The sequence below is a fragment of the Haemaphysalis longicornis genome, unplaced genomic scaffold (assembly GCF_048455015.1).
Source record: "Haemaphysalis longicornis isolate Haplotype H1 unplaced genomic scaffold, Haemaphysalis longicornis Haplotype H1 scaffold_6, whole genome shotgun sequence".
In the NCBI taxonomy this organism is placed as follows: Eukaryota; Metazoa; Arthropoda; class Arachnida; order Ixodida; family Ixodidae; genus Haemaphysalis; species Haemaphysalis longicornis.
Genome location: NW_027526407.1, coordinates 61,915,940 through 61,936,551, shown reverse-complemented (window position 1 = coordinate 61,936,551; position 20,612 = coordinate 61,915,940). Strand labels below are relative to the sequence as shown.

The 20,612-nt window shown below is 46.0% G+C and overlaps 1 protein-coding gene and 1 non-coding gene across 10 annotated transcripts in view; both read left to right on the top strand.

The window, feature by feature from the left end:
• The first annotated feature begins 1,410 nt into the window (after positions 1-1,410).
• The window catches only part of LOC144142797 (uncharacterized), a 52,050-nt gene continuing 32,848 nt past the window's right edge, over positions 1,411-20,612 (top strand). For 2 of the 9 annotated variants that reach the window (XM_077674539.1, XM_077674536.1), the window contains exons 1-3: positions 11,195-11,358; positions 16,819-17,032; positions 18,415-18,507. In XM_077674539.1, coding sequence (XP_077530665.1) covers positions 11,327-11,358; positions 16,819-17,032; positions 18,415-18,507 — 339 coding nt within the window. In that variant the 5' untranslated portion in view covers positions 11,195-11,326. Of the gene's footprint in view, positions 1,454-11,191; positions 11,359-16,818; positions 17,033-18,414; positions 18,508-20,612 lie in introns of those variants that run through there. The other 7 variants (XM_077674537.1, XM_077674535.1, XM_077674532.1 and 4 more) reach the window with 7 other exon arrangements.
• On the top strand, positions 7,138-7,210 carry Trnas-gcu (transfer RNA serine (anticodon GCU)). Its single transcript has one exon. It is a non-coding gene; the product is annotated as a tRNA-Ser (tRNA).

Here is a 20,612-nt window from a genome sequence, read left to right as displayed (position 1 = left end):
CATACAAATAACGTGAAGTATTTTCCTTTTATGTTTGCAATAAAATAAAAATTATTTTTTTTGCGTAACTGCAACATAAAAATGCAGTACAAACCTCTCCATGACAAAGAGAACCCAATGCATGGCATTTGTCCATACTCGTCCTAGTAAGCTGTTGGGTAACATGATCGAACTCAAGAGAAAAATAACAAAGAAAAGTGACTCTTTGGTTCATTACAGCGCTGATTCAAGTAGAGCTTGACGAATGAGTGAATCGGCGAGATCGGTGTGCTCCGAGGTTACCAGGCGTAGCGCTTCGCTGCTCTTATGTGTCATGGAAATGATGGTCACGGCCGTCTTTTTCTGTGATCGCGCCATAAACATGTAACATAGCAGCAGACCATGGCGTGGCGGCGGTGCCGGCAGGGAAGGTGGTAACGCAACAAAGCTTGCATTGAAGCAGATAGCCCATCTATGTTACTAAAAGCGATTGAAAGGAATAAATAGATACGGTAAAAAAATTGTGTGATGTTCTTTAGCTCGACATCCGCCTTTCGCTCGCTTTCGGATCAACGTTACTCGATCGCCTTGTGGTGTTGACGCCAAATTTGACCGCCAGAATTGTGTTTTTCTTGTCAGCCTCAGCTACCGTCTTAATTTTTATAGTACACGTCAGGTGTGTTTATATCATTTTTGCACAAGATTTGATACCTTGGTTGCGATCTTTATGAGTGACTCGTCAAATTACACTGCATGTCGTTATAGCTATAGCTGCAGTACGTAACTGATTACTTACGTCGTGCTTACGCAAAAAAAAAAAACATGGCGAATTGCCTGCATGGAGAGCATGGCGAATTGCCGGCAATTCGTGCTGTCGTCATGGACCGCCGTTATACATCGCGCTCGCCTTAGTTTCACCACGCTTTACCCTCGCCGTTCGTCGCAGAAGCGTGCGCCAGAGGGGAGTGAGTAAAAAACTTGGGTTGAGCACAAAATGTGACCCCTTGCGCCAAGCGCTCAGTGCTACCAGCTTTGTAATTTGAAGCGAAAGAGAGGACAGGGTAATATATAAGGGTAGCATGCGCACGCGCAAACACCGTTATCTGGACAGCAGAATTGCAACGTCAGATGTCGCAGCGGTGAATTTTGCAACGCGATCGCGTGCGCGGGCTTCTTTTGCAGGCGGGTGTGCGTTCTAGCACTATGACTGTAAGCTCCGTTCTTCTCTTCTCGCTTTCTTTTCTTGCCGGTAAAAAACCGGAACAGCAGGGAATTATCATTCGCCTTAATCATTGAACTCTGGTATAGCGAGCGGCGGAGCCTGTAAAAAATACGAATCAAACAACAGTGTCGCATTATCGAGGTTGTGCACACGACACTAAGCCAAGCATTTATTCGGCGGCAGGTAGAGGAGACGGTATTTCCGTCGGTGGTTGAGCAGGATGGCGCGCAAGCAAACCCATGATCCCGAAAGGTTCGTTCCGTTTTTGAGACCATTTCGAAGTGTAGCTACACTTGATGCCAAGCATCAGAATATTGATGTTTGCTCTGTCTTAAATGCTAACAATTGGGTCATACAAAACCACTGAGATGCATGCAGACTCTTTTCTGTTACCACTGTTGACTTCGTATGCCAAAGCGTGGTGTCGCTACGAATTTTGGTAAGATGCAGCGCTTCGTAGTGCAAGATATCAACTTCACGTGTTGTTCGGAACAAGTGCGCCTGTATTCAAACGTACTAGGCCGATTCTGCGTGTCGTAGTTTTTGATTGATTGCAGGGTTTAACGCACCGACACAACATAGGTAATGGGGCGCGCCGTAGTGGAGGTCTACGGAATAATTTTGACCACCTGACCCGCCGCGGTGGCTCAGTGGCTAAGGCGTTGCGCTGCTGAGCACGAGGTCGCGGGTTCGATTCTCGGCCGCGGCGGCCGCTTTTCTGATGGAGGCGAAAAGCAAAAACGCCCGTGTGTACGAGCTTTCGGCGCACGTTAAAGATCCCCAGGTGGTCAAAAGTAATCCGTAGCCCTCCACTACGGCGCGCTTCATCGCCTGCGTTGCGTCGGCGCGTTAAACCCTACAATCAGAATCAGAATTTTGACCACCTGGGGATGTTTAAGGTGTGCCGAATATTGTAGGTTTTGAGGCGTAAAGTACTTGGTGGTTACGGAAGTGTTCGCGAACAAGTGAAGGGGAGTAATCTATCTGGACTTAAAGATTTTGAACACGTGACATGGTGGTAACTGTTCGTATTTAAACTCGGAGACAATAGGCCATGCTTCACAAGATTGCGGCATGGAACGTAGAACGATGAGACGATGGTATTCCGAGGTAAGACTGTAGCCGAGTCGGAAGAACTATACTCAATTTAAGGGAACTTATTCTTAAGTGAATTCACTTCGCCATACATCCGCAGCTACAAAGCTGCCATTGTCAAAGTACCAGGGCCACGCCCTAGGCTGAGAACTGCCGCATCCGGAAACGAGTGTAAGACGGAGAGTGTTGTCAAGGGCAATTAGCTGGTGACGGTTGGCCGCGTGATATTATGCCGCCTCCTAAATTGTTCTCTTCGTTGTGCTTCCACAATATTAATCAAAAAGCATAGGTTAACTAGGTCGGTTGAAATTTCAGCTCTGGCTATATTGCTTTGCATTCTGACACGCCGGGTCCCTTTGAACATTTCCCCAGGAGCTATTTTTCTGTTACGGACGCCGGACGCTGGCTTCCTCTCTCTGTGGAGTATTAATAGCTTTCGCAGCAAAATGGGCCCACCGGAGCCGCTTATACCCAAATTGCCGAGGTTCTTTCTGTGATTTTTTGCATATTGCTTCACGCAAAAAAAAGGGTAACCGAAAAACGGCTAATGTAACTTGTTCAGGTATGAATGAACGGAAATGCTTCAAAACACTTATGGTAGGCCTCATGGATACAATATGGGCTTAGGTCTTTTGCATTAACTGGTGTTAGTGTACAGACGAAAGTTTTATGACAGTAAACGCGGGAGCGCGTGCCGCTGATTACATGCCGAGCGCTCTGGTGAGGGGCTGGCGTGCTCTCGCTGTTTGTGAGGTAGCCGGCCGCACTCCCTGAAAGCGCTTTATCGCGGTGCTCTCTGCTGGATTAGTTACGTCGCGGAGGATAACACACGTTTTATCACGCAGTCGGGCCGCGAATGGCACGTTTTAATGCGTTCGCTCGGGTCCGCGCTTGACCAAAACCCCTTCATCGGCACATGTGTTCTCTCGAATCGTTTCCAGATATACAACGCAGCTACCGCAGCAGACCACAGCGCAATTAACCGTTGCCAGGGGTGGATCGCTCTGCATGTAGTGAGCGCCATGCGATCCCGTGTTTACTGTTATAATGCTTTCGACTGTACCTATAGTTCAGAGCCTGGCAAACCAGTGCGTAATGGTTGCTGCTATAAAACAAGTTTGTATGGTCAAAAATGATTGGTTGGTACGGCCGCTGCGTTTTATGCCGGCAGTCGCAGTTAAACCAGGGCGAAAAACGCAGCTGACGCATTTCAGCAAATTCAGAGCAATGGAATGGTGTTAGCCGCCCCAACCGAGAAAGACAGTCGTAGTAGCGATCGCGCTCTGCTTTGGGACGGAGCATCAGTTTTGAGTGAAAGAAAAATCCAAAATGCTGAAATTCACCGGCAAAACAGCGCCTTTGAATAATATTTCAGTAAAATAAAAAGCATAAGACTGCATACGACCTGAATTCGTCTGCTAGTTCGAATATCGACCTGACTGTGCTATCCTCTAGAAGGCAAATGCTTGCCCACGCAGCTCACTCTATAGACAGGTTGCGCTGATGTTTGCCTCTCAGGCAGGGGCGCAGTTTTCTACATCCTGGTGGTTCGGAGGATCATTTCTTTTAGGAAAGATGCCACGCATATCATGGCCTCGGTTCGTAGCATTCATATTACGTAAGTGTCGGCGCCCTGTCCTAGACAGCAGCACCCGTGATTATCACGAGTCACGCACGGGTGTTCACACAAACAGTGCATCTAAGGTAACGTCATGATAAGAAGTTCGAGAAGAACGAACACTGACGCAGACGGAAATACGTTGGATGTTCTATTGTAGCCGACCAGTCAGATTGCAGATAATACAAATGGCAGGGAGTAACCGATGCATTCATCAAGGCCGTCTTTCTTTACACCGTGTATCAGTGTCAAACCCATAGATCGTTGGTGCGGCATGCTGCAGGCAGTCGGTGATAAGGGGTCGAAGAATCGCTGCTCCATTTACCAATGCATTTTGTGCGCTACAGACAACGTTAGTATGAAACGTTCTGCGTTCACAGTGGCCTCTGTCCAGTGCAACACGCCTATAGGAGGGCTGCACCTGCTACCCTATAGCCTCAACACTAAACCACGTCGTATTGTTCGAAGCTTTTTTAGGCGAGCTTGTGGCTATGGGCATTAAAAATGGGCAGATCTTTCCTTAAACACCTGGCAAAACTAAAACAAAATGATATTGTGTACAACACGCGACACACAGAACATTGACATACAGGGCATCTTACGGACAACAAATGCTCGAAAACCGACTACCAAGAATGCTCAACACATTTCTTTCTAGAAACACAGCATTAGAAGGTATCACCTTTAGGAATCAGCGCAATTTCTTCATCTCCTCCTGAGAATGTTGTTTGGTGGTGTATTTTGATGTGTGCATGATTGTTTTTTTTTCTCCTTGTAGAGGTTCCTTGCATTTTATGTTCTTAGGTTGCCACTGACGAAAGCGGCAAATATGTCTTTACGTTGTGTTTAATGCTCTTTTTATGGCAATCTTCGAGCCCACACTTTCTGTGGTTGTTTTCCCTGTGTCACTGTATTTTAGTGATTTCCTACTGTATTTTAATAACATTTATGCTGTATTTTAATGATGTTCCTGTGTCACTATATTTTAATGATTTCCTACAAACGCGATAGCTGTAACGAACAGTATTGTTTGATTTTCCGACAACGTTTCCAAATGCTGTTCAAGCGGCCAGTGGGGGAAAGGGGGGGGGGGGTCTGCGGCTCCGTCAAGCTGGCATCTAGTCGGCTTTTTCTGCGTACCTCCAGCATCATGTATTTACTTCATACGAATAAATATCAACTTCAACGTCAACTTTAGCTTCGTGAGTGAACTTAAGCTCAGTTGGTTTAAATTGGCCATAAGTATTTATTGCCGGTGTGTCGTTAACTGTTCAATTTAAACGCCCTGATCTGCTATCCTAACTTAGAGAATCATATATTTGCGGCCGTTTCGGCTCGCCTAAAAGTAGTATAGCTTTTTATATTTATTACGACTCGGGTGCATATGAACCTCGCCGCAGGACCTGATTCAGCGTCTGTTGCTGTGAAGAAATGTAGAGTGGGTGAGGTGAGTTGACTGAGAGGGGAAGAGGTTCCCAGCCTGCACCACATATGTATCGCAGGGAGAGAAAGGGAAGGGGAGGGGGTAGAAATATGGGTTGAGGTAGTGGTACAAAGGTGGTTGAGGCAGGAACAGGAAGGGGTAATGGGGAAGAGAAGACAGATCAGCGACCACCGCCCGGGAACGGGAAAACTATCACAGGGTTTTTTTTTTTGAACATGAAAGGAAAATTTCCTTGTTTGAAACGAAAATCAGAAAACTTTACAAGTATTAAAAGACAAATAACAAACACTAAACCTTAAGAATACTTCGTTCTAAAAATTGATCTTCACTGTCGACTTGGATCCTTGGTAGACGTCTTGTTTGCTCTTGTTCTTGAACTTTACTTGATCCTTGATTCTTTGATCTTGGTTTGTTGATCTTGTTCTTCATGATTTGTTCGTGACCTGACTTGACCGGGTATATAGATCTGTTACGCCTGATGGTTTGTGATTATGTGTTGTTGGTGTTCTGCTTGGTTTCCTTGTGTTGTTATGGTGTAAGAAGGGAATGACTGGAGATGCGGGCGTAGCAAGCCTCACCAACATGGCGTTTCTGCTCCATCCCCGTATCATATCCCATCTTTTATATTGTCGTGATTGATCGTGTTGGTGTTCTGTTATGTTTGGTATATTCTTATGCTTGAACAATGAATTCGTTATTTTTAAAACCATCTCTTCTAAAATTAATCTTGTTTCCTCTTAATTATTTCCGGTTTTCTGTTCTCTAAGTGCTCTCTTAGTTTTTTAACGAGTCTTTTCCTTTCATTTATTAAGAGTGGGCATTCTGTTAGATAATGATCAAATTTCTCTATATCCTTGCTACACTTGCATGTAGATGCCTGTGTTATACTGAATCTTAAAAAATAAAACGGGAATCTACCATGCCCTGTCGGGGCTTGGGATAAACATGCTAACACGGATAAAACGGAAAGAAATAAAACCAGGGGGAATGCATCGTACGACAAACGCTGGTAACTTTTGATAACCGTGAAACTTTGGTGTGATATAGATGTCTTGGAAAACTTTGTATGGGCCAAAAGGTAAAAACTTCGGGCACACCTAATCACGGACTGACGGCTCCTGGGCTGAGGAATGCCAGTGAACGTTATCTGCGACTAGTAGATAACTTTGCATTTGGCAGGTATTCTCAGATAATGAATGGCTGCTTACCATTGTCCCTGAAGAAGAAAGTGTATGACAGCTGCATCTTACCGTTACTCACCAACGGGGCAGAAACTTGGAGGCTGACTAAAAGGGTTCAACTTAAATTGAGCACGACTCAGCGAGCAATGGAACGGAGGATGATAGCTGTAACGTTGAGGGACAAGAAGAGGGCGGAGTGGGTCAGAGGAGAAACGCGTGTTAAGGTCGTATTAGTAAACATTAAGAAGAAATGGACGTGGGCAGGTCATGTAATGCGAGGGAAGGGAACCATTGGTCATTTAATGAGTAACAGGGTGGATCCCTAGAGAAGGCAAGCGTGGCAGGGGGCGGCATAAAGTTAGATGGGCAGATGAGATCAAGAAGTTCGCGGGGATGAATTGGTCGCAGTTAGCACAGGACCGGGATAATTGGAGAATAATGGGAGATGCCTTTGCCCTGCAGTGAGCGTAGATAGGTAGATAGGCTGGTGATGATGATATGCCTTCCTTGATTTGTGAGGTACTTGTGTTGCTGGTTTGCCTCGTGTATTCATTGGTGACCAATTCTTGGTGCCGACAACAGTTCCAGTGCAAAAAATGCCGCAGTGGCTGAATGGGTAAGGCATTGCGCTGCTGACCCCAATGCCGTGGGTTCGATTCCCATCTGCGGCGGCTGTTTTTATGATGAAAGCAGGGAACAAAAGTCCCGGGTGTCGAGATTTGGGCGCACGTTGAAGTGTCGAAATTATTTCGGAGCCCTTTACTATGACGCGCCTCTTATCGCATTTATTGGTCCGGCCCGTAAGTTTCAGAAAGTAAACTTTTTAAAGCCTACTGGAGGAGGTATTTTGGGGTGATGGCGTCAGGTACGAGTACGGCTGGAGACCATGTCTGCTCCAAGTGCCGTCGAACAACGGCACTGCGAGGCGCGACACCTGCTGAAAAAGCGTATCGTTTCTTTCGTCTCCACCGTGGCATCATTGCGCTCCTTGCCACGCATGTTTCCATATTATGGCGAGCCTTCGCATCTGTCTCCCTCAGTCGTAGCTTCCGGGTGGCAGCGATGACGTACTTGTGTGGACGCTTGATGAGCATGGAGGGTGGCGGACGGCTGCAGCCATGGGAAAATCGAAAAATGAACCTAATAACGCTATTGCGCTTAAAAGATAAGAGCAAAGCAAACAAACAAAAACGCACGCAAATGCCATTCAAGTGACTGTGATGCGAAGTAAAATGACAGGTGACACGGAAAACCTAATTAAGAAGACACCAGAACACACTGGCTTGTAAAAGAAGGGATATCAACAGTGACATGACAACTTTTTTGCGGGATGTATGGGCCAACAGAAAGCATTATTATTGGCGTCATTATAATCACACATAAGGAACATTATGCACATATACAGGTTCAGTCCGGAAAAGGCTTGTCTTTAACGCTCGAGCAGCGTGCTCCGGACTGCGGGGGAGATACCTAGTGATAACGCCTGGTTTGAGACAGGTAGAATATGAGCATGCGCGGCCCGTATCAGCACGATGGCGGTGTTCCTCCGCGCTCTGTCCGTCGCCTTGGCTTTCACACCTTTTTTTACCTTAATAAACGCTTCATGCCTGCGCTCCCGGGCCGGGAAATAAAAGCGGAGGTTACCCGCCTTAGCGCGTGCTAAGCGAGGTTTTTGTTGCATTAGCTTTAGCGCACAGCTGTTCATTGCGTCAGCGCTCTGCCAACACGCTGCGTCAGCACCAGGTGCACCTTTATGCGGTTTCTGTGCTCGGCTTTGCACGTCACTGCTGACGGGCTAATGGCACAATACCTAATGCACTGTGCAAGCGATCACGGACCGATATCGAGCCGCGGTAGAACACAGGCAGCGATGCGTTTTCATCGATTGTTGTTCGTTTTCACGCACACAGAAAGAAAACTCCGGTCATAGTTGCGTAGGGCGCCACAAAAATTAAGCGTAGCCCGTAATCAAACATAGCCAATGCTGTACTAACAATAGCTAATTTCCGCTTTTTTTTTACTGCCCGGCAGCGCAGGCAGCGCTTCTCATTGCGAAAGAAGATACGGAAGCAAAGGCGACGGGCACAGCGACAAGGGAAACAGCCATCGAGCTGATGCCGCTTGCGCATGCTCAAATTCTACCGGTATTAAACCAGGCGTTATCACTAGATGCCTCTGGCACAGACCGGAGCAAGCCGCTCGCGCGTTGTAGACAAGCCTTTTGCCGACTGTACATGTATACAGGCAAATCCGCATAGTTACAAAATGTCAGTGGATAAACACAATGAGCAGATGTTTATACATCACCACTACGAACCTTATGTTATGGTCTATGCATCGTGAAAAAGGTAGCGGTTATGCATTTTATGAGGGGAAAAATACTTGCGCTTTGTGTCATTTATTTAGACGGCCACAGTGTCCAATTCGTAAGTTAGGAATAATTGCAATATATCTCTCTCGTGGTGGGTCTAAACTTCTATTTTAGCACGGCGACCGTGTATTTGCGAGGTGGGTGGCCGAGGCACATGACGTGCTTTGAGATAGGGATGTTAGAAACCGTTTTGGTGTGGGACTTCAGGTTACTAACTCACTCTCAGCGCTGCTTCCGTCTTAACTGTGAATACTGTATAGCATACACGAACTGAAATGTTATACAACATAAGCACTGTCATAACGGAAGACTAATTCATCTTCGCGGAAATTTCAGTAAAGCAAGCTGAAACGCAGCTCATTTTTTTAACGACACATGAATTGCCGAAACTATTTCTTGCATTGGAATAAAGGAATGCTCAAAGCACCGCGCGCTAGCAGTGGTGTAGAACAGAGCTGAGTGCACGGAGCAAGATAAATAGAAGCGCCGACTTCGCTCTCTCCGGCGGCAACTCGCGGAGCACAATGTAGATAACGCAGCGATTGGGCCGCCGGCTAAGCGGCTGGCGTTCCCTGTGCGCCGGCGGGCGCGTTAGCGGAACGCATTCCGTCGGCTCTGTCGTCTGCTTCGGCGACGGTAGTTTTGGGCACGGACTGCTTTGGGCCTGCTTCGGCGCCGCCTCGCGTTTATTGCGCGCCTCCTTCGCACAGTTGTTTAACTTGTTCGGCAGCACCTTCTGGGTAACCCGGACCCGAAGGAATTGAGTGGCCGTACGGCAAAAATACGTTAAGGATTGGTTTGGATGGCGGGAAAACAAAATGTAGAGACCACATACAAACATATGGCTGCTATACAAACACTACCTTTTGCGCAGTGCTTGCCGAAAATGTGGCTCCGTTTTGTAAATTTGTGAATACCAATTTTGCTGTGTTTTAACAGGTTTTACAAAAGGCGAAAGGAGCAACTCGTTCTGATCACTAGTGGTTATAAAAGTTCCCTCAGCTTTCTCGCAGTTCTCCAACTTACGTCAAAAACAGACACGCTCATCACGCTTACACGCTTACACGGTCATCAGAAAAGAACAGAAATGCGATAAAATCACCGGCGACTTCCCGCGGCGTAGCAATCTGCTCAAGATCAAGTCCCTGACAGTGCGGTCTTTTCACAAGCCTTCATTTCGCGATATTTCAATTCGTCCGGACCCTATATCTCTGTGGTGATGACTCGCCGAAAGAAAAGGTTTAACGAGCCGGATGTTTTGCTGGTCAGCCGCCTAAAGAAAACAAAAAAACGCCGGGAACCCTGGTAGGCCTAAAAATTGCAGCCGTGCAAATCGCAGCATTTTATTTCGAGTCCGCGGTGTTATGGACGAGATAACACGACCGTAGAGCGAAAGTGAACACCGGGCGGTAAGTTGCGGCATGAGTTACAATGAAGATTGCGTTTGATACTCTTGGGTTGATAATCAAACTGACGGTGTTTTTGTATACTTGATACAAAAGGGCAGCCGTCCAATTCAGTCATTGGCACAGAAATGTGCATCATTGCCGTTTGCCGATGGAGACTCCGGGCGACCCTTGTAAGCGTTGTTCGTGCGCAGAAGCAGCATAAATAATTAAGCACGCGGGCGGGGGGCGGGCTAACACCAGAGGGTAATCTTTGCGCTGCATTGAATCGTCGTAAGCAGAACCACGCCAGACTGTATTGTGTGGCGTTCCATATTACTTTTGCTCATTCTTTGGTGCTTCTGAAGTCGTCGTCGTTCAGTTGCATCTTACATCTGCTGGGTTAGTACAATATTTTTAGTGGGTCTTCATAATGTCAGAATAAACATTCCCTGATAGGGAATAAGCGATCGCCATGTGTGCGGTGGCGTGCGGTTATCTGGGCCGTCTATTGCGGCCGCGCACGGGTGTTTAAATTCCGCGTGTGCACGCATGCCTCCTGCATAGTAGGACAGGCAGAAGACAGACGTCGCTGCGCAAGACAAGACGCCTCTGGGGAGAGCGAAGAAGGGAAGAGCCATGTACAGAGGCACAACGACGAGAGGGCGAACGAAGGAGGAAGAGAGCAAAGGCAAAGCTGGGCGGCCGGCGGCACGTGGACATTATTGGCCCGAGCAAAAGATTTTTTCTGGGCCACAGTCAGCGCTCGTCTTTATATCTTGCTCCATGGCTGAGTGCTTCCCTCACGCAATCAAAGCGCACAGATCAGGCGACAGGCGAACGTATTGCCGGCATATCAGGTGCGATAAGCTTCGTCACGGAAATAGACTGCGCGTGCGTGCGAAGTTATCGAGAACGCCGACAGGCGGCTCTCTTATACGAAAAAACGTGTGCACGTATACTTGCTTGCCCCAACTGTCACAGAAATAGGAAGATAGCTGGGCGCGGTACCCTGTCGCCGGCTGTGCAAGATGGCTCGCAAGCAAACGGACACACTCAAAGGGTTCGTAGCTTCTTTAAAACTGTTTTAGTGTACTGCACATGTGTGTAGCTACTCTGCACTTGCCCTTATTTCACAGCAGTTAAGCTCCTTATTGCCATTGGACTTTTCTTCTGGGTTCGGTACCTTCCTACGCACGCCAAAATTTCGCTTCACCTTTTCGAAGCACCGTTTCGACGACGCTCGAACGTTTTCTGATCGTACGAAGTGCTTTTGAGTTAATCAATCCAACCTTTATTAGGCGCAAGTGGACGGTATCTTGTTTCAACACGTAATACTCCCCCGTTTTCTGTTCGCATCACTAAGCGCGCTGCCCAAGTGCTGAATTTTTACTCTTAGGTAGTAGGAGAGTAAAAGCTTGATTTCACCGATTTTAGCTATGATACTGAAACGCCGTTTTCGTAAAAAAACCGAAAGACAAACTGGAAACGCCCTGTCAGTGCAAGGCCATCCATGCGAACTTTCTTGACAGCGAAGGTGATTTCGGTCGCGGTACGAAAGGACCAAACTATCACTGTTTCTGGTATATTGAGTACACGGCACCCACTAATGCCAATTTCGTCCTTTGCTTGAAATGCTGCCATTAATTTGCCGAGAGCTAGTCGCCTATGAACACTAGGCTATGGCTGATTGTAAGGAGTTGTCCAACATTAAAATGCCGTACCTTGGCAGGTAGTGTCTTCTGGTAAACGCAAGGGTTCACTGCGCCCGACTGACAGACGGCGATAAACAGCGGTTTGCTGAAGTTCGAAATCGTGTGCCCACAAGGGTGAGATCATGAATTCTGCCCGGTGATATTGCTTTTTTTCAGCTGCTACCTGACAAGTGTATCATAAACCCGCCCTTTTTATTTCTCCACTGGGCTCAGACTGAACGCGAAAGCAAACGTTACAATACGTCACGATCTGCCAGCTGAAACAAATGGAAGTCGAGCTATCGCTGCATTTGGGTGGTCGTTGCCGCTGTGGGCGCGTTGCAGTAAAATTAACGCCGTAACAGCACCTGCAATGCTTCTGCTGAGTGTTCAGTCGCCAAAAGATTAGCACCAGGGTGATCAATCAGAGCGGATCACACCTGATGCGCAACTCTGAGGAGCCTGAATACGTTGATGGCACAGCTACCGTGCCGTTCCCATTTTAGGTGTTAGCCCACTATCTGGAGTCGAGTCTATATTAAGCCTGCCAATCAAGGGAGTGTTTCACCGGGAAATTTAAATTCCGATGTTTCAAGCCATTCATGCGCGTCTGTCATCATTATCAGCAGCAACAGCAGCCTACTCAGGTCCACTGTAGGACGAAAAGCCCCTCCCATTGACCTCCAACCACTCCTGTCGTGCACTGCAGGAGTCCGCAGGTTCCACCCGAATTTCTTTTTTTTCATCCCTTCATCTGGTTATTGGCATGGCCCTTCTTCTACATCCATCCCTTGGTATACACGCTGTTACCCTAATTGTCCACCGGTGGTCGGTTCTTATTACGTGGCCAGCGCAAGCCCATTTCTTTTTCTTTATTGCAACTGTGATATTTTCTACTCTAGTCTGTTATGGGATCCAGGTAGCTCGTTGTCTCTCCCCGAGTGTTACTCTTACTTTATTTGTTCCATGGCCCGTTAACCTGAGTTTGCCTTCTAGTTGTTTAGTAAGGCGCCAAATTTCAGCTCCATACATAATAACCGCCAGTTTGCATTGGCAGTAGATTTTTCTTTTCAGGGACAGAGGTAGCTTACGCGTCATAATTTGGTAGTGCTCGCCTAGTGCTTCCCATCCCACACCTATTGAGCGCCCGACTTTCCCCTCGTGTTTGGCGTCAGCACGAACAATCTGTCCGAGGTCGGCATCTTCTGTTACGTCTTATAGCGTTCCGTTTGCTAACAGGAAGATGATGTTCTTGGCATGCGCATTCCTCATTACTTAGGTCTCTTAATCACATTCATTTTTATTCCCACGGCCGTGCTTACTGTTTGTAGTTCCGATGCACTGTTTGCATGTGTTCTGCAGTCTCGCTCAACAAGACAGTCATTTTCAAGCCAGAAAGGGCTCATGTACTCCCCATTTATCTTTAATCTTGTGTTTCCCATTCAAGCTTTCCAAATCTTCCCTCCACACATGCTGTGAAGAGTTTGGCGAGATGGTATCTCCTGGTCCTACTCCCTTTTGAATCGGGAAATAATCGCGTTGCTTGTGGAGGGTTATTCTGCCGGTAAATTCATTATGTATGTCTTATAAACGTATTCTGCAGGTCTACTCTATTCCCTGGTCTTTTAATGTTTCTAGCACGGCTGAGGTGAGTACGGAATGAAACGCTTTCTTACAATCACACGCTTCCTCATGCCAGCCCAGAAATAGTGTTTCCAAACGGCGTCGTACCGACGGGGTGCAGGCATAATCGACTCCACTCCCACGCAAAATACGGCTTCACGGCGTGGAATAACTCTTCGGTTTACTTTATCCTGAGATAACTACTGTGCCACGAGGGAGGCGGATGTATGAACGAGGCTTTCAATTACATCGGCACATTTTGTATACTTTTTCTTTCGCACGCAAAGCCCCAGCTTTACGATTCTGCGGTGTTGGCTGTCATGTCAGTATAGGGATACGTTATGGAATGTCGTTGAAGTCGGAAGAAATAAAAAGGTCAATCCGTAGGTCAAAATTATGCGTCCCTCATCCCAAAGCTCTTTAATATTATGTACTGTTTGTTTCGACTTTTTGGTTCTGCCTTTTTGTTTTTTTGCACCTTCTATTTTGTCGTCGGCGTTTTTTTTATAAGTGCTTCCCCCACCCTGAGGTAAATACTATATTTTACTTTATTTTACCCGCTGTAGCTAAGGCGTTGCGCTGCTGATCTAGAGGCCGCGGGTTCGATTCCCAGCCGCGGCAGCAACTTTTCTGATGGAGGCGAAAAGCAAAAACGCCCGTGTGTACGAGATTTCTGCGAACGTCAAAGATCCCCAGGTGGTCAAAATTAATCCGGAGCCCTCCACTACGGCGCGCCTCATCGCCTGCGTTGCGTTGGCGCGTTCAACCTTACAGTCAATCAATCAAATCAATATAACTTTTCCTTTTATTTTATGTACAACATTTTTCGCATTTGGAAACGGCCAAGCACGAGAGGCACAAAAACACGAGTGACCACAATGGAGTTGAATGGTAACATGCGAACAGAATACAACAGCAAGATTAGCAAATCGTACAGTGCTCCAATGAAACCTTTGAACAAGGTTTAAGAAGACATCAGGCCCTACTAAAATGTAGAAGTATCGACCCATTACGCCATCACAAAATACAAGGGCCTACGAAATATATTTTTACAACCTAAAAGTTTTCTTTTTATTGATGGCCGCAACAATTGCCTCCCCGAATCTCGCCTGAGCGTTAATATGATAGAGGTCAGCGTGCCATAATTGCACAGGAAATAATTTGGTATTTAGTTTGATTCCTCTTCTTACTTTTCTTTTAAACTTAACCGCAATTCAAGAACGCCTTCGCAAAATAAAACCAAGTTTATTATCACTCCAATCAGAGACTTCCATGCTGTTTTACGTTTGGGGAGAGAAGACCGGATGAATGTGCTCGTTCATTATATATGAAATATTTTCTAGTTTTGTTATACGGACATTGTTCTGTCGCATTTTCCTAAGCATGTTTTGCCCTTTTCCCAAGAAAGCGCCAAAATCTTTCCAGTGTTTTTAAAACATTGGGAAAGGTAATCAAAACCTATTTTTGGGGGGTGGTAGATAGGCAAGGCGCAATACGTGTGTTAAAAGCCTTATGGAATTCAGGGCTGAGTGATCTTGTTTTCATGACGCGTTTCAGTGTAACCTTAAAATGAGACTCTTGAAATGAGATAATCAGAGACTGGCCTTATTTTTAATTTTACTTCAACGTATATACACAAGATCACAATCCAGAAATATTTAAAATTCGCGGTATAGTAAATTATTAGTCTCCGTCAAGTGAATCGCTAAGGTTATATTTTCTACCTGTTCTCAGATAATGTCTACACGTCAACAGTGGTTGCCTAGTCGTAAGTGCGGGTGACGTCATTTACCACTTGTGCTCCAGGCTTTGCGTTTTGAGTACAGTTTTTATTAGAAGTCACAAAAATGGGCATGTACGTGATCTGGTACTTTATCTTTTATGTATGTTTCCTTGAAGAATGTAGCCTTGCTCATAAAAGCCAGATTCAGCGTTGTGTCATTATCGCAGGCTGGACGGGTTACCCCCGTAGTTCTTCCTACAAGTCCAAAGCCATCGTCATTTCAAGGAAGAGGTTGTTCAGAGGTTGGAACGCGTCGTCGTCTGTTCAATATGTTCATAAAAAAATGCAACCCACCATTATAACAACCTTTCCGAGGGTGGTTGCTATTATCTAATCCAAAAAATGTCAAAATCTTGCAAAAATGGGGGCCTTTTGTACTATAGAAAATCTAAGACTTGTGGCTCTAGAAAGAAGCTTACGTCACCGCCAGCCTGAGAAAGAGGAGTGGCTGAGAGAAATTTTTACTGTTTCTTTTTATTTTTTATGTTTAATGAGGGGATTTCTTCCAGGGGAGCGATCGCCAGGGAATAATCGGTACTAATCAGGTTGAGGGAATTCGTTGGTGATGTCACTGTGCAACCATGTTTCCCATAAGACTGGTATGGGACTGTTCGATTTTCCTCGCCGTGTTTCCCACACTGGAATCGCATTTAAACAACGCCACTACAGCAGTGGAAGGTAATTTTAAACCAAAGACTGCGATGGTAGTTGATTCAAGCTAATAACTGACACGTATCTTTGCATGCCTAAATAGGCATGGTAGACCTCGTTGGCTCAGTGGCTAAGGCACGGTGCTTCTGAGCTAAGGACGCGGATTCGATTCGCGGCCGCCGCGGTAGCTTTTCTGGTGTAGGCAAAAATCGAGAACACCCGTGTGTACGAGCTTTCGCCGCACGCTAAATATCCCCAAGTGTACAAAATTTATCCTCCACTACGGCGCGCCTCAGCCCCCTTGTAGCGTCGGCCCGTTACGCCTCATAATGAAAGCTTCGTAAATCTTTGGGTAATCAGGTGGCATTAAGGTGTGCTACGAGGCAACGTAAGTCAGAAAACTGTTAATGGGGATGTGGCGTGATGCCTTTGATGCAAAATGCGGTAGCAAAGCCCTAGGTTTTATACTCGCTCGTGACGCCATTCTGTGCTCTGTAGTGCCGTGGGCGGGCAACTAGTGGAGCCTATCCCCAGAAAGACGTTCACGAAGGTAGATGACATTTCAGCAATGAAATGAATGAACAGAAGTAGTTGCGTACTGCATTTAGTCTTGCAGGAAAGTGGAGTTGTCGTTTTGTTCATCTTCGAACACTGACTAGGAGAAAGCGGTGTCTTTGAATTAGAAGCTTATCAGTAACAGGTTTGATGGCAATCTTTGCCCTAGAAAATTATAGTACACGAGCCTGCCATAGGTGATTTTTTTATGTTGCAGGTATTTTGCCAGCATTTCATTGCAAGATGGCAGGCAGATGGAGTGCAGGCTGATAAAATGGGCTCCCGGCGAAATCAAAGTTTGCATTAATTGCAGCCTGGTACCAAGCACGCTTTACAACCTTCAATGCTGCCACAAGCTATGCCGGGCGTGCTTCTACAAAGAAGCTTGTTACATTTGTCCAATGGACAATACTAGGAGTGAACAATACAAGGTAATTTTTTTCTTATTCTGTGACACCCACAGTATTCTTTCGGAACCAAAAAAATGGCTGCGTACCTAAGGTACCTCACCTTTTATATTAATTGTGGTGTCGATATGATTGCAGTGTTTAAACTGATTTCGTGCTGCATTCTGCCATGCTGTTTCTCGAGTCACATGCAGTGTTGCAGTTTTTCAACTACCCTTCAGTCCGTCAACCTATTCAAATACGGAATAAGTAGTGAAGAAGTAAAAGACGCTGTTTTTGTGAACTGAGACCACCTCCATCTAAGCTATCACTAAACGGTCGTTTTCCTGGAAAAAGGTATCAAATAATGTCCGAAAAAGCAAGAACGTACTAGTTGCCAAATTGGTACATTATTCCTCAAAACACAGCGCCATGCTTGGGCCTTCTCGTCTTCTTGTGTTGTGGTTTTTGCGCAGTCGTTAGGTTTAGGATATCTATTTTACACTGGACATTGCGAGCATTGCAACTACGCCCATTTTGAGGTGACCGTAACGCAAACGAGAAGCATATTTAAAGGCCACCTGCCTGAATCGGCGGTCTCTGACATGCATCCTCTGAGACGCATCTGCCTCGAGGCACATGCCGGTGAGGTAATGCATGTTTGATTGTACTGAAGATAATAAAATATATGGGGTTGCCTGTCATGGCCGTTAGGCAAAACCCCAGGCCAACTTCTGGGCTTTTGAAGCTGGTACATCGCGGTCGCTGCGATAGGGCAAGTGGGTTTAATATTTCGAAGTAAAGCACGCCTGGATCGTTTATCTGGCATTTCTATGTCATTCATCAGCGGTTGGTGGGCCAACCTTTTAGAAGCTTCGACAATGAAATCTTCCCAGGGTTGCGAGCATGACCATCCAATTTATATCAAGTCACTTGGGTGAACAGCGTTTTTTTTTCTTTGAGCACATGTTTTGTGCGTAAAAGAACTAGTACTGCCCCAACAAATTGGGGTATTTTGTGCGGATCACCAGGTGGCATACAGCAGCATCATTTCGATTGCTGAAAGCAGCGAAATGTTGCTGCATTCCACGCAAGCATTCATATAGCCTTGAATATGCGCCACCAGCAATAAATGTAGATACAATCTTGTCTTCTGTGTAGTTTTGTACGCGTTTCATCACAACGTACACCACGTAAATTTTGACTAAACATTTTTTACAGTGTTCGCACCTTCTCCTCCAAGCCACACCTCTTACAGCTGATAGGGAGTTTTGTACAGCTAAATACCAATAGAGCTTCACGATTTTGAAGCTCCCGCCCTCAAGAAAGATTAAAGGATGTAGTTTGCTGACGGAACGTATGTGCAAAGAACATGAATTGTATTTTTGTGCAAATTGTGAGCATTTCTTGCGGTTTTGATTTTCCAGGCCACTACCTTGTCTACTTTTAACAGTGGTTTGATCAAGACAACCCTGGAATGTCCATTATGTTGCACCGTCCTCAAGTACTTGAAATTAGAGGTACAGCAGTTTTTATACCTACTATAGCTTCTACCTAGCTGCTACATAGCTGATTCCACAAGGTAGTGAACACAATCGACTGTACTGAACATTCATAACTTTTGTGCAGGTACTCTACCTTTTCTTGTGTGAGTACTGTTTTATAGACTTTATTATCTTGAAAACTTACCACCTTTAATTACGTTGTGCATCAAACCCAGTGTGTAGTACCAAGTAGACATATTGAAGGCATTGGGTAAATATTTCGCAAATTCCAGAAGGGGTTGCTTCATACTTGTTCGCGCCGCGCTTCCACCCACTGTAATTTGTAGCATTTCAGAATGCTGCGCACACAGCATTGTGGGGCTGCTTAATTTATAGACGGTTTTATATTGAACAACACACATACTCAAAGTCTTTGTAAAAGCCCTGGGTCCATGCAAATACCGCTGAGTTCAAGCTTTAACTACGTCCACTTTCTCAAGCGTTTGACGTCCAGTTTCACGGCATTTTAACGAATAAAATTTTTCATTGGTTTTATAGTGTTGTCTAAAGGAAACATTGTTTCAAAGAGCGTCTTCTGGCCGTAATATCTTCCCATCTACACAAGTATACCCACTACCAACCATTAAACGACTAAGCAAATGCGTGACGGGACATGCACGCGTAGGCGTTAACATTTGAGAAGCTCTAGTCCTAGATTGCAGTAGAGTGCCTTTTAAAAAAGAAGCTACTGTTATATCACCCATATAACCATCATACGTGCCCTGAAAGTGAGCGAAGAGGGCAAGACTAGCAGCAACGTTTTGGTGTTCCGTGGAGCACTGAACAGTGACTCAGGCGTGAGCACCAGCTGTTGGAAAACTAACCCTGCTGCGCAGCCGGTGCGCATACTCATTGCCGTCTATCCTACAGGCACGCGTTTGCCGTATTGCACATCCCACTTGTCGCCGTACCCGGTCATATGCACTCCCTGTTCTGGCTGCGTCTATCGTCGTTTGTTTGCGCTGACTTTTGTGGGTCTGCCGAATAAACACGGCTGCGGAGAACGGTATCTGCGAGCGAGTGCCCAGAGAGTATCGCTGAATAACCGTCGTAATGCAGTCGTGTTAAGAGCTAAATACGCCCGCCGAGCATTCCAAACTCATGGCACTTGGAGGAACATTGGCGCCGTATATGCAACACAAGAAGTGCATCTACGCTTGCGCAGCTTAGCACGTGAAAGCGCTAGCGTGCGTCACGAGGACGCGAGCTTGATTCCCGGCCGCGGCAGCAGCTTTCGAGATGGATGCCTTAAGCAAAAATTCCCGCGTGTTCGCGATTTCGGTGCACGTTAAAGGCCCCAGGTGATGAAACATTATTCCTTAGTCCTCCAGTACAGCGTGCCTCATCACCCGTGTAGCATCGGCGCGTTAAACCTAATAGTGAATGAAATCAAGCGATGTCGTGCGGCTGCGTAGTTTGAGCTGATATTCGAGATTGCAGCCACCTTACCGGTCACCTAATGGTTATTAACGCTTTGATACCTGAAACTATATTTTTTGCTTAGGATTGCGGAAAATTTTTTGATACAAAATGATACCAGGCATAACAAATATGATGGCGGAAAAAAAATTAGGTTTAGTAGTACGAACACAATGAGGGGAGCAACACTGGAAACTTGCTGCTCCAGAAATCAGCTAATGAAAAATTCCAACTTCATCAGCACCCACACGCTCGCTTTATGGTACATGTCGAGACTATAAGCCTTAAGTTTGTATTATGATTTGCGAATTGCCGAATTCCTCCAATCGGTCACAAGTACATGCGGCCTGCGGGCTCGGGGCGTTCACGCGCATAAACAACTGTTTTTTTAGCGCACAAAATACATGCTTCTCTCTCTTTTGTCTTTTGAAGGTCCGAATACCTTCGTCTGTCAACACATGGCGTTAAATGTCGAACGAACTATTAAGCTAGGGATAAGAAATAATAACGATGTGGTTGTTGCTCGGGAGCAGCGTTGGGTATCAGAAGCTTAAGGGCGTCACATACCCATTTTCTCAGCCAATGAAAATTGAAGCACCATTTTCACGCAATAGATCACGCCGCGATTTCCGGACAATTGGTCATTCATTGCTTTCACAACG